The 13,991-nt window shown below is 40.9% G+C and overlaps 1 protein-coding gene across 2 annotated transcripts; it reads right to left on the bottom strand.

Annotated features, from left to right (window-relative positions):
• Nucleotides 1-1,390: 1,390 nt before the first annotated feature.
• On the bottom strand, nucleotides 1,391-13,634 carry sephs1 (selenophosphate synthetase 1). Of its 2 annotated transcripts, none has more exons than XM_036134894.1 (10): nucleotides 13,513-13,634; nucleotides 7,569-7,691; nucleotides 7,388-7,484; nucleotides 7,036-7,139; nucleotides 5,871-5,978; nucleotides 5,341-5,495; nucleotides 5,139-5,229; nucleotides 4,933-5,032; nucleotides 4,126-4,338; nucleotides 1,391-2,696 (listed from the first exon to the last, which is right to left on the bottom strand). In XM_036134894.1, the coding sequence occupies exons 2-10, from the start codon at nucleotides 7,662-7,664 to the stop codon at nucleotides 2,482-2,484; spliced, it is 1,179 nt and encodes a 392-aa protein (XP_035990787.1). In that variant the 5' UTR covers nucleotides 7,665-7,691; nucleotides 13,513-13,634; the 3' UTR covers nucleotides 1,391-2,481. The 2 variants fall into 2 exon arrangements, with proteins under 2 accessions (XP_035990787.1, XP_035990788.1); XM_036134895.1 differs by lacking the exon at nucleotides 13,513-13,634 and adding an exon at nucleotides 12,948-13,289.
• Between the last annotated feature and the right edge of the window lie 357 nt (nucleotides 13,635-13,991).

The raw sequence follows: 13,991 nt of genomic DNA, 5'->3' as shown, positions 1-13,991 counted from the left end.
CCTGAACATCTCAGCAGAGCAACAGGCCAATCGCCTTACTTCCCCGTTACATTGATGTAATAATTCATGCAAAAAGAGCCCCAACCAGGCATTGAGTACACATAGTAGTATGTTGATATATACTTTTTAGTATAGACATTTCTGAATTAAAGGGCCTATTTACTTGTTTTATGCAGTATTCTGTTTTCAGTAGTGAACCTATAGGAGTGTTAGTATTTGAATTTACTAAAATAAGCTTCTCACTTATAGTCTAAATTATTGAGTTGCACCGGCATATTGAGGTAATTATCCACGCAGGGTTGCAGGGGGCTCCAGCGGTCATTGGGCAATAGGCGGGGTACACCCTGGACAGGTCGCCGGTACATTCCAGGGCTTGATGTAATCAGTTCTAATAAATTGGCAACAGACATGGAGTGCCAGCCTGTTCCCTATCTCTTCTAATTTACAAGCTATATTTTAGCTTGTGAATTATTGACTAACTTTAACTTGTGTCCTACTGCTGTTGGATGGGTCTGAGACTTTCTTGTTGACAGATCACAGTGTGTTAGGGCAAACGGTTCTGTCATTTGAGTTGTTTTCTTCTACTGGTTCCCCTCAGGCCTGTGTTCTTTCTCCCCTGCTGTATGTCTTGTACACTAATGATTGCAGGAGGAAGTAGATAGATAGACACACCCTGAAATTTGCAGATGACACTGTTATCAGCCTGTCACAGATAAGGTTAGTTAGACTCCACTTCCCACGTAAATTAAATAAGTTTGGAGTGTGTAAAAAGTCGATGACCATTTTCTATAATTCTGATTCAATCTGCGCTCACTTTCGCTCTTATCACCCGGTTTGTCAGTCTGTCAGCTGGAGACAAGAACAGGATCAAGCAAATTGTAAGAATTGCTGGCAAAATGATTGGAGTGAGATTACCCAATTCAAAAGCTTTTTTTTTGGTTTTGTTTAAGAAAGAGTCCTACAAAAGGCAGAACACAATTCATTCTTCAAATCAGCCACCCCATAGTGAATTCGAGCTACTACCATCAGGGAGGAGATTCAGGCGTCCTAAATCAAGAACAAACACATGGAAACACCTTTTTGCTAGCCATACCGTCAATCGGAAAAATCTTAAAGGTAATCGGGCTTGACTTGTTTAGCCTCTCTCAATTGATAATTGTACATGGATGTTTACTGATTTTATTGTTGCTAAATTCATTATTGTTTCTGTGTGCGTGGGTATTTGCCTGTTTTCTTCTCCCACCTTATTTCCCTAAGGGGACACAAGAAAGGGATTCTGACTGAACCTGACTCTAGGCTCTGTACCCGTGTAAAAATAGCAAATACTACACTTTTTAAACACGCTAACTTTTGCGTTAATATTTTCAGATTAAAAAGAGAGCAGAAGAGCAAAGTTTTATAAAATGTTTATTGTAAGAGGTGGGATAGAGATTACATCTTGTTCCTAGCATTGTACGACGTCGTCCGGATTCTTCTCATGAATCAGGAGAAAGAAAATCTTCAACCAGCTTCATTGTCAGTTTGCTTTTAGCACGTCACCTGGTATCAACAATGTACCATGCACCATCTACCAAAAATAAACCGTTAAGAGCTCATTTCGTGGATAATTCAAGACACTTATTCGTTTTAAGGTGATTTTCTTAAATTTACAATGGAAAAAAAAAAAGTTCTCATCTTCCTGTAAATATGTTGCTGCACTTGGAATGAAGAATTTTCTCGTCTTAAAAAAATAACCTATAACATATGGAGAAAGCACAGCGGTGCAGCTACAACTCAAACGGCTTGATTTATTGCAGTCGTATGACTGCAGCTCCCGAGTAGCAGAAATCAACAATTATCTGTTCAAGTGTTAATGAGCATACATGGGGATGATCCAAAAGACAAAATACTAAAAAATTAAAATTAAAAAAAAAAACACGTCATTCTGATCGAGCTGTGTTTTCGGAGGCATCAGGTACAGCGATGAACTAAAAACTAGGCTTTTAAACTGTACAAAGCGAATGAACAACAAAAAACAAACAAACAAAAAAAAACACAGTGTGCTTGTTTGATGAGAGCAGTTCTGAGAGACAAAAGAGGCAACGGACTCCAGAACTCCCCAGATTCAAAATGAATCAACAGTATCACATTATTGTCTTCATTATCGCTCTCCTGTCAGAAGCTGCCAGCCAATCAAGCACATTTAACGATACAAAACACAAATGGATTATGAGTACGCTCTAGTTCTTGCCAATTTCTTTTCATGGGGAAGCTGCAGCTTGAGTCCACTGGGTGGCGACATACCCTTGAGAGGCCACTGTGTGGGGCTGTTTCCACGTCGACGCACCAACCCAGTCTTTGTTGGGTGTCTTTTTTTTTTTTTCTTTTACTATCGTGTGTAAATTTGTCAACACTCTACGATGGTTTTGTAGTTTAGAAGTCTAAAAAAAACTCTCAACAGAGGTTTTGGGGGTTCAGGTCTATGAGGCAACAAAACGAGGATTAAGAGGTTGCGCCGGGCGTTGGGTTGACATTCTGCGTGGCCGCTTGCGGTGCCACCTCGATGATCCGAGGCTTGTCGATGATGCGGGCCGTGCGGTTTCCTTTCTCTACGATCCCGATGATCCAAGCTTGGTGGCCCTCGCCGTATTTCGGGGATTTGATCTCGGCGCAGAAGCGGGCGGCCTGCTCCCGGGGCAGACAGATCAGCAGGCCTCCTTAGAGCGGGAAGAACAGCGATCGGTCAGTGTGTTGTCAGAAATGCCTGACTTATTGAGCATGTGATGATACTGGTCCACATCTCTGATCACCACTATGATGATGATGATGAATTTACTCCACTGTCCATAATATATTATATTAAGAATTAACAAACACTTTTCAATATATGAAAAATATATTAAAAACTGGGCGAAAAACATCTGTTGATAGTCTCCCATTACCATTAGAGTGCAACATACATTATGATGAGTGCAAAAATTAAACTACAGAAAGCAACATATCAACTAAAGAGGTTTTTAAAGGCACTACTTTCCTAAAACATGGTTTCTCTCATTTTAAGTTGTTTACTTTATAACAAAGCTGAGCAAAGTTTAACAACCACCAACAACGTTTAGAGCAAAACTTTATCCAAAAAAGGTTAAAAAAATAAAACAACTGGACTTCTATTCTGAAGACGTACTGAAATGTTACACCAGACATTTTGAATGGAGAAAGCTTCCTGGATGGGAAGCGATATTCAATTCAATTAAATTTTATTTATATAGCGCCAATTCATGAAACATGTCATCTCAAGGCACTTTACAAAGTCAAGTTCAATCATATTATACAGATTGGTCAAAAGTTTCATATATAAGGGAACCAGTTGATTGCATCAAAGTCCCAACAAGCAGCATTCACTCCTGGAGAAGCGTAGAGCTACAGGGAGAGTCGTCTGCATTGTACATGGCTTTGCTGCAATCCCTCATACTGAGCAAGCATGAAGCGACAGTGGAAAGAAAAACCACCCATTAGCGGGAAGGAAAAACCTCCAGCAGAATCGGGCTCAGTATGAACGGTCATCCGCCTCGACCGACTGGGGTTACAGTAGACAGAGCAGAGACGCAATAAGACAGACAAAAAAGCACAGAAGCACACATTGATCCAGTAATCTGTTCTATATTAGATGATAATAAAAAGGTCTTCAGCTTCAGAACAGAGTTCCAGTTGTTTCACGTTTTAACTTTTTTTGGATTGATCGTGACCTGGATGACTGAGAATCTTCACCGACATACGGCAAAAATGGCAAATCCAGCATCTGTTTAAATAAATGAAATAACTCGACATGGACGGTTTATTGGTTCCAACGTTTACAAATATATTTTAAAAAATCCTTTTTAAAATTGTAAAAACATTCCCGTATAATGTTCCTGAGGTCTAAAGTTCTTTAAATGAGATGTCAATTTCCTTCTCTAGGGAGCATAATGCAACACAGAGCAGCCCCTAACACACCTGTTGCTGTGCACTGTAGGCCACATGGCTGAAAGAGGACCACTACACTTGCTTTAGCTTATAAGAGGGTGACAAATATTCCCATTTATATTCCAGAAACTTAAAATCTTAACACTAGACAGTGGAAGCCAATGTCAGAACCACATGAACACAGACCTGATGTTTCGGGGCACGTGCCATGCATAAGCCCAAACATGTTCCCACAGGCTTTGGACACGGCGGCCATCTTGGCGAGCACTGGGAGGTTGTGGATGACGAACGAAACCTCGCTCCTCTGCTGCCGCGCCAGAGTCTGAGCGTGGCCGAGGATGCCGAACCCCGTGATGTCAGTGGCTGCGTGTGCGTTGAAGGTGTGCATGAGGCCGGCAGCTGCAGAGGAGGACAGAAAGGAAGCTTGAATATGACTTCTGCTTCTGGGTGAATAATTCTCTGATTGGGAATCATTTATACGCCGGGTTACCTACAACTTTTAGAAGCATCCCTGGACTAACAGAATCGGCTGAATCGAGTGGCCTAATTACCTCTAACATGCAATCAAGTTCTTCAGCGTCCCACTAATGACCAAAGTGTTTGATTCAGGGATGGTTAAGCAGAGATGCATCTAAAAGGCTGCTGTGGACCGCAGTTTGAGCCCCTCTCCTTTATGCTCTCTTGGGTTCATGGTAGACTAGACTAGACTAGGATGTGATATTAAATGCTAATAATTAGGCAAGAAAAATTCTCAATTAATGTGAGTTTTTCTTCTTTCTTTTAACTTATTGTCAACATATTCAGTACAGTATAATTTTCCAACAGATGTATGGTACAACTGAGCCTCAGCAGAGGGCGCTGTTTCCCTATTTGATACTTCTCCACAATAAAATACACAGAAGCAGTGATAAAATCAAATCTAAATTCAAATTTAATGAAAAAAAAACAACAACACTGAATGAAATCCAGCAAACACACGAGTGACGGGTTTACCTGTCCGGTTTAGCCGGGCCATGTTCAGCATAGCTTCATGGTAGGCCAGCTCTACGTCTTCCTGGGTCACCACCAGCTTGATCTTGTTCCACTTCTCGGGCTGAAAGGTGAACAAAACGAAACAAATCCATATTCAATGTGTGTCATAGAATAACACACAGCTTCCTAAATGCATCTTACAATATTTAATAATAAAAAAGACTTACAATATCTAGCCACTGGTGCACTGCGACAGCCACTTGTGTCCCCAACGGTTTGGTCAACACCAACACGTCCCCTGGCACTGCGTTATCTGGCCTAGGAGGCAGCGGACATGAGATTGTTGTGTTTTTTTTTTTTTATATTTTTTTCTCTAATGGTGACAGAAAAGCCAATGAGAATGAACAAGCAGCAGGAGCTTCTACCTACATGATGAACTCATTAGGCTGACACACGGTCGTAGCGACTCCTCCCATCACCACCCAGGGGTTGACCACCGTTTGGCCCCCTGTGACAGACGTGCCGGCCTCCTCCGAAGCGTCCTTGAATCCCTGAATGATCAGTGGCATGACTTTGTCTCTTTCCTGCAAACACGCACGTTTCAGCAAGTGTTTAAAAAAAAAAAACACTCCGTATAGACTGGATGTGTCAAATCACCCAGTTCCATCACATTATCTCCCTTAAAGATCCACAGAGTAGCAGTGCTGAACTTGTAGGGAATAAACTCTTATGTGACTACCGTGACTCATGCAGTCAGCATATACACTTTGTTAACAGATATTCTATGGTTCTTGTAAACGCAGGCACTCACTGTAACGGATTTTATTTCCATCACACACGCCGCGTATCAGAGGAGCAAAATACTCGAACCCATTTACAAAAGCGCTCAAATGTTTATTTTTCTGTATAGTCAGTTATGCTGACAGCCCAAGAAATCCATTAAACGCGACGCATCTTACTTTTTCTGACATCTTGTTGCTGACTCCCAGAAGCATCAACATGTTGTCACACTCCGTCACTCCCATGGCGTACAGGTCACTTAGAACATTGGCACAAGCAATTCGTCCCTACAGAGCAGAAACACTTCAAATTAACCATAGAAGCTGTTTGTTGCGACACAGAGGCTCACGGCGCCTTACAAAAGTATTCACACCCTTTGAAAGTTACAAACGCAAATCTTGATGTGTTTTATGTCACGTGATTTTCTTCATAAATAAAAATATGAAGTCACCAAAATAAGTAGATAGAATCCATCTGGGTATCTTCTAATCTCATCATGATTACAGCTGTCTGTGAAGGTGTTAGAGCGTGGGGGGTGGGTCCAAACTTTTTGTCACGTGGGCCAAGAGAAAATTATTCTTTAACTGAAAGATTTTTTTTACAATAAACTATTCATTAATTATCCTTTAAGCATTCACTATTTGAATTAAACAAATAAAATAGTCAGATTTTATTTTTGTTGGATGTTTAAATCATTGCAGTTCCCAGGTTTACGTAAAAGGTTGCAAATTATTTTGGCCTCGATTGAAAAATATAATTTTATTGTCTATTTGCAGCAATATGAGTAAAAGTCACTGGATAGATGTGGTCCCATCTATGATAAAATTAAAGAAAATGCAAAATATGTGGTTATTATTACAACAACAAAAGAAACTTGGTTTTGTGCCTAACATTTTACTTTGTAGGAAAATTGTATTTTGTTGGGAATATTTTTATTTGGAATAAAAAAAAAAAAAAAACTTCTGTCCTTTTCTTATCTTTACAATTATGCACTACTTTGTTTTAGTCCACCTCAACATCCCTAAGAAAATCCACATAAGTTTGTTCCAATTAGTTATAATACTCTTCAAGGCAACCCAAGAACATAAACAAAAAAAGAAATGTAATGTTTGGATTTCTGCTAATGAAAGGGTTCCCACGCATTGATCATGTCAAATTTGCACAGTTGTCCATCATAATACACACATACAAAAGCTCAACATGTATTTATGGCAGATATTTCTTCTGCGATCATCAGGACAGACAATGGGACAGGGGAAGAAATAGAAATATTTTTCTGCGTAGGAACCCTGTATTAACCACTGCAGACCGAACAGAAAGTCAAGTAAAAAGAAGCACCGTTACCATCATGTAGGGGTCGTCAACGATAGGATAGATGTAATCTGTTGTCTGGACGAGAGAAAGTCCACCATGTCTGAGAGGGATGACGCATGTGTCCATGCCGATGCCTTTAAGACAAACAAAACTCTTAAAGAGCAGAAGCACGCGGGTGCTTCAAATAATGACAAGCAATTGTAAAACATCCAATTCATTGTAAATTGTAAAACAGTAAATTCATTTCACTTGTTAAGTGAGGTATAATACATTCAGCTTATGCTTAAATAAGGATCTTAGCTGTTTGAGCATATTTGTATAATGAGAGACACCCAAAGAACACACTGAAGCTACCGGTGACATGAATGATGATCAGCATTACCTAATCGAGGCATAACGGCCCCCAGGAACTGTTCATCCTCCTGATAGTGGTTCTCCTGTAAGGCCTCGAGCAGCTTCTGTAAAACATCTTGAGGAACCTAAGATCGGGGGGTGAGAGTGGGATTATTGATCAACAATATTTTTAAATCAGAGCATACCAAATTTGGATTTGGACAGCCAACCTTGCAGCCTGTCCCCTTCAGCTCAGCAAAGCGTGTGAGCCTGAAGTTCTTGTCCAGCTCATAGCTTTCGGGGTTAAAAGACTCCCTCACAGACATTTCTGATGGAACTCCGGGTCCTCACCACTGAAACAGAGAGCAAGAAAGAAAAAAAAAAAAAAAGCATGTCACCTGGGTACAAGAACACCAGTCTAAATAATAATCAAAGACGCTGCAATGCTAAAGAGACACACGAGGGTGATCAAACGTAAATGTCAAGATACACTGCATTTGCATCCCCTCTGATATATTAAAGAATTATTTTTGTTCTTTGACAATGTATTTTTGGAAAAACTGGTTAGTTTTAAACTAAGAGCAACATATATGCTCGTGCCTGTTATGTTGCTAACAACATGTGTTATTTTGCTATAACTTGTTTTAACTTGTGGTGGGAACCTATGACAACGTGTTGTGGGAAAGACTGATTCTGCATTCCTTATTTTGTTTGATTTGCTGTATTCTGAGTTTGCAATGTTATTTTGCTTCACACACTGCTGAGATGCTAGGGACGTTTTTTGTTTTGGAAACATGTTTTGGAAACGGGACGAACAGATCAGCTGAGAGAGAGAACTGGCCACTCTCGCTCCCATCTGATACTACCGTGGGTCCGAGTTGGACGCCCGGCCGCATGGATTCTGCTCTTACCGGACTGACCGACTTCCCAGTTCTGTGCCAGGGTAAGGGATGGAACATCACGCTTGTCTTAAAGCAATGTTGCTTTAAGTGTTTGCTACTTTGCGTGTGTGAAGTGCTTGCTGTTTGTTTGCTGTATTCTGTGGGGAATAATAAATATGGGCACTATTATCCTTGTCTGTTTATTTGTGTGTTGCCAATCTCTTCCGAATCTGAATAAAACTTTCATAAAACACCCTCACTGGCTGCTTTTATTGGGCACACATGTTGAATTGGTTAACACTACTAGAGTGAGAAAATAAGATGCTATCGACTCAAGGCATTTCGCTTCTAAATGTGGCGAAGACAACCTGCTGGTGATCAAACTGAGTATCGGAACGGGGAACAAAGCGCATTTAAGTGACGTTGAACATGAATGGGTGTGTTGGTACCAGATGGACTACAGAAACTCCCGGTTTAGTGGATTTTCAAACACAACCACCATTGCGAATGGCTAAACGAGAATGGCTCAAAACGAGACATTATCCATTAAGTGGCAGGGTTTTGGCCTGAATTAAGAGGGCAGACTGGTTTGAGATGATAGAAGGGCAACAGCAGCTCAAACAACCAACTCATTACAACCAAGGCGTGCAGTCTACCACCTCTTAACGCACAACGCGTCGATCCTTGGAGCAGACGGGCCACTGCAAAGGAAGGCCGTGCCAGGTGTTGCCCATCTCAGCGAAGAACAGGAAACAGAGGCAATAAAGGGCCCCTGGGCGCAAGCCGAGCGTTGTTCAAACAACACAGCCTACCTCTGAATTATTATAGCTAGCTGACCATGTGCTTCCCTTCCTGATCACAGAGTTCACATCTTTTAAAGCTAATTCTATCACTCTGAGGAACTACACCAAAAGGCTCAGTTAATCTCACACTAGGGTTAACACAACGCTAAAATTTCAGACTAAATAACAATACGAAGAAAAAAAAAAAAAAAAAAAATTGCAATAAAAATCTAATTATATTATGAGAGTCTTATCTTAGGCTTCCTTTATTAGGGGAAACCCAATCAGAACGGGACAATTCAGCCATCATTTAGAGAAAAATATAATTTACATGTGGTTTCCCGGTTTGGTAACACGGTAGACAACACTAATGGTATAACTGTTAAAGGGGACATATCATGCACTTTAAATTCCTCCTTTTCACATTTATCTCATTCAGACTTGTGGTCAATATAAAGTGGAATTGAAATGCTTTGGCGTTATTGTTGCCCCACAGCCCCTCTTTTGCTCCTGTTCTGAGGCGCGTCTGAGAGCAACTCGTTTTGGTGACGCCTCTTTAAATGCAGATGAGGCACTTTCAGACCCCACCCCTTTTCAACCATTGTTGTAGTACGCTGGGGGACAGTGTCATGAATTGTGTGGGTTAACAAACCCAACACCTGAACATTTTCACTTCAGCTTCCTTGAGCTTGGACTACAAGATTGCAGCGAGGAATAAAAATGGGGGAATTGTGAATTTAGTAACCTGGAAGTCCATGACCTTGTTTAGCAGTTCCACAGCTAATATTTTGATGTAATTGTAGAAAAAAACGTAACAGAGAAAACCGAACAGCTTGAAAAAAATTAAGCATCCACGCAGCATCTGGACAAACTACATTCAACTTTTCGGCACTCTGAGACTTCAAGTACATAACAAAATGCATTTAAGGGCTAAAAAAAAGGAAGATTTTGCATATGTCCAATCTTTATGGAAGTGTGTACTTTTGATTCAGTCAGGCAATTATTTGATTTGATTATATTTGCTTATCTCATTGCATACTTGTATTTGCCTGTCAATTTGATGTTGATACAATTCAATGTGACTACTGAGGAACAAATAAGGGATAATAATAGGGCTGGACGATAATTCAATGATATGTATCAATATACGTATATCAATGAAAAAGGTCAATAAAATAAGTTTTCCTTCCTTATGCATTCTAGCCATGTAGGTTAACATTAGACCATTACATCCTCCCAACCAATCACAAACACAGAGCCAGCAAAACACTCCATTACTAAGCTCCGTCCCCTCTTTTTTTTTTAAACTTGTAGTTTTGGGAAAAAGTTGGTTGAATAAAGGGTTTGTGTGTTCTGTATCTAAAAATAGGTAGCTAAGAAACAGGATAAAATGGCCAGGGCTGCACTTAAAATCTATGTTTTGAACTTGTTGATAATTTATGATATCGATCAATACGATTTCTATTTTATCAATATGTTTTTTTTTCTATATCACCCAGCCCTTGATCATTCTATACCAAAATGAATTGTGTTTCAAACGAACCTGGATCTGGCGCATACAAGGCATATTTGTTTACAGCGTAAACAATGACCTGGTCCATGTACGATTTCTGTTTTTCTGATCATTTTTCATCATCATTTCTTCATCAAATACAGCAGCAGGGAAGGTGGCAAATGGTTTCCGCTCTTTTCAGCTCAGCTTCAGTCTGGCTCCCCCATACACCGTTTCTACTAGCCCACTGGGAAGTCGGCGGATTAATGTATTCCTATTTAGATTCGGACCACAGCACGTAACGGAGAAGCACATCTCGACGGGGGAGCTCAGACTGACACAACCCCATCATTGGGCTGTCTGTGTCCAGGAAGCTAATATTTACAAAGATGACGACAGCATATGTCAGTCTTTCAGGTTTACTGCTCCACTGCTGCAGACACAGGAGCTTTACTGACCTTTTCAAATTCACCTCAATCATCAGTGTCTTAGTGTTAGCTTGTAAGAATAACTTAGCGTGTGGCATTGTTCAGCCCTTTGTTTTTTCATGTCCGTCTGCCATAGGAAACGTTCCTCCCAAGGCTTTTGTGTTTGTCTTGTCGATAAAGGGGGTCGCATATATTCTTCTGGCTGTACTCCACACGTTAGCAGAGGTTAAACTTCCAGCAGCAGATCATTGTTCAGATGAACAAATCAGTTTATATCGACTTTGAAGCAAATGAGTGTCTTTGAATTAGGGATGCACGATATACCAACATCAACATCGGCCAAGGGTAGTCTTTTTTTTTTTACGTATCGGTATCAGTCCAATAAGAAAAATTGGCTGGTTATTAACAACCAATGTTTATTTCCATCTACTGGCCCTCTTGAAACATCTGTTTGAAGAGGGGCAGGGGAGGGGCTGGTCATGCATTCTTGTTTTTTTGGCTATGTGATAGTGACAAAAACGCATAGCAGCCAGGATTCTGGGGGTTTTAAACGAAGCAGAGATGCAAAGTCGGCAGTGTGGTCTTTTCACGTTGTCGAAAGCAGGCATACAAACAATGAGGGACAATAAAGGTTCTTGATTCTTGAAAAGCAGCGTGTAAATCTAGACTTTAACCCACATTCAAAAATTCCATTAGGATAGTTTTCAGCCAGGACAAAATTGTGCAAAATTTGATCATCCCAGAAATATAAATGTGTGTGTTTATGTATATACACACACATTGGTAAATATTGGTTATTGGACATAACAGCAATATTAATATCAGCCCAAATTTTGGTATCGGTGCATCCCTACTTTGAAAAAGTATTTTTTTGTTTTGATTACATGGAAATAATGATGATCTTGACAACCCTGACTGCCGCTATTTCTTTAACCTGACAATAAGTTCACTTCAGTCCATCAGCCTCCAGAACTCAATACACTGGAGTACCATAATGCATGGTGAAACAGCAGATTGGCGTCATGAACTACTGGACGCTATTAAGTCAATAATGACCCAAAATCTCAGAAGGATGTTTGGCAACTTTTCAAATCTATTCAATAAAAAAAAATTTAAGCAGTCCCTCAGGATGTTGCAGTTTTTTTTGCAATTGTTGTCGCCTAAAATGACTGATTCTGCTGCACCCTTATAAAAAAAAAAATGCATTAAAGCTGCAATTTATTTCAAGCTTTATATTTACCATAATATGATCTTTGTTGTACCTTCTTGAAACAGCACCCTAAAAAAAGGCAGTATGCCTAATGAATTGTGCATAAGAAAAAAAAAAAGTTACTTTTACTTAGGAAAGGAGAGAGTGAGTGAGGGGTGTGGTCAAGTGGGAGTAGGGGGGTGGAAAGTATGTGAGACTGGGATGGTATGAAGGGAATTTATTTTACAGCTTCTTCTTAAAGCTACACTTGCGCTTTGTAAACATTATGTGCAATGTTGGAGGGCAACCCGCTGTGTTCCGTCTATCTTGCATGCATCTCCTCTCCACACGCCCCCCACCCCACACACACACACACTTCTTCACCGTCAGATTTATGTCCCTTGACATAAACAAGAACCTCACGATTCTGCCGCTATAACTTCACGTTGACAAGATTTCATCTTAACACATTTTGAACCTCTGCGTTTGCCAAAACAAAACAAAAAACACTCAAATCTTGTAGACCATGTGAATTAGTAGGTAGCCAAACGAAACGCCCCCCCCCCCCCTCATTCCCCAGGTCTTAGCGCGCATCCAATCAAAACAACCCAAAATGACCGTGCGTCTGTATATGCCTCGATTAAAACGGCACAACCTGACACAATCCCAGTTTGTTGCGCAAACTGGAGTTGTGTAGCGCAAGGAGGGGCCACGACAGATTCAATGGAGTAGTGGTCAAGGCACAAAATGATTCCACGTTCATTCAACCCCCCCCCTGAGGCACTGGCAACCGATATATCAGCGCAGTCCTACATAAAAAAAAAACCCTCCATTTACCGCGATGTAAGACACGTGGTAGCCCGTGATCGGCCTTGAAGACACCGGCTGCAGAGGCAACCACAGCCCCAACATCGGCCAGCTTAGCTGAACAAAAAATTTTTAGTTTTGGGGTTTTCTGCTGCTAGCTGTGGCTAGCCGATCCATGCGTGCGGCGATGAGCAGAGGCAGCCCTCCGCAACAAAGAGCCGCTGGAGAGCCGACATGCGAGCCGCGCCGCCACCGGAGACCAACGCCGTTGCACACTTCTGCCCAAATCTGATTCACCGCGGAGAACCATCGCTCCGGCTGCTTGCACATGCGAGTTAAAAAGTTGCGGCAGAGCGCCTAACAAAAATGTCGGCGGCGGAAAAAATTAACCCTTTCCTCTCCCTCGCCATGCGATGTGTGCAACATCTGAGTTAGTATTAGCACTAAATCGCTGAACGGGCTGCTAGTGCAAGCGCCGTGGTGACATTGCGCAATGAAGGCGCACAGAATGAGACTAGGAGCTAGTTTGAGAGCTAAACTGGATAATATTCTAGCTACATTTCCCCTTTAATTGCTCTGAGCAGTTTATCCTTACCAGCTTCAGGTTAGCGGTGGATCCCGACACAAGAGCGGGGACTGCAACAGAACGCATCAGGGCTACAAGCAGGCGCCCTCTGAGAATGCCTGACTAAAAATCACCGATGATTGTCCTTTTACCATTGAATAGATGACGAAATAATTTATATAAATTTTAAATGACCGCAAAAGGATAATGATTACCTAAATTATTTTTGTGCTGATGATTTTAAGTTAAAACTTGCGTATAAATGAAGGTGGAAACTAACTAGATAACAAAGGGTCCTCTGTTTGCACGGCGGCGTCTTTAACATCCCCTTTAATGATCCCAAATGTCTGCCAACAAAATTGTTACAATGGAGTGTACCTTTAATTTGTGTTTTTCCCTCCTTTTACCCCCAACAACACATTTTCTTTAAAAACATCAATTTACATCACAAAAGTAGAGCTCTGTTGACGGCAAATGTCCTTCATGTTTTAGTGAATATATTAGGAATA

The sequence above is a fragment of the Fundulus heteroclitus genome, unplaced genomic scaffold, assembly GCF_011125445.2.
Source record: "Fundulus heteroclitus isolate FHET01 unplaced genomic scaffold, MU-UCD_Fhet_4.1 scaffold_93, whole genome shotgun sequence".
In the NCBI taxonomy this organism is placed as follows: domain Eukaryota; kingdom Metazoa; phylum Chordata; class Actinopteri; order Cyprinodontiformes; family Fundulidae; genus Fundulus; species Fundulus heteroclitus.
Note: the sequence above shows the minus strand (reverse complement) of the source record. Positions and strands in the feature narration are given on the sequence as shown.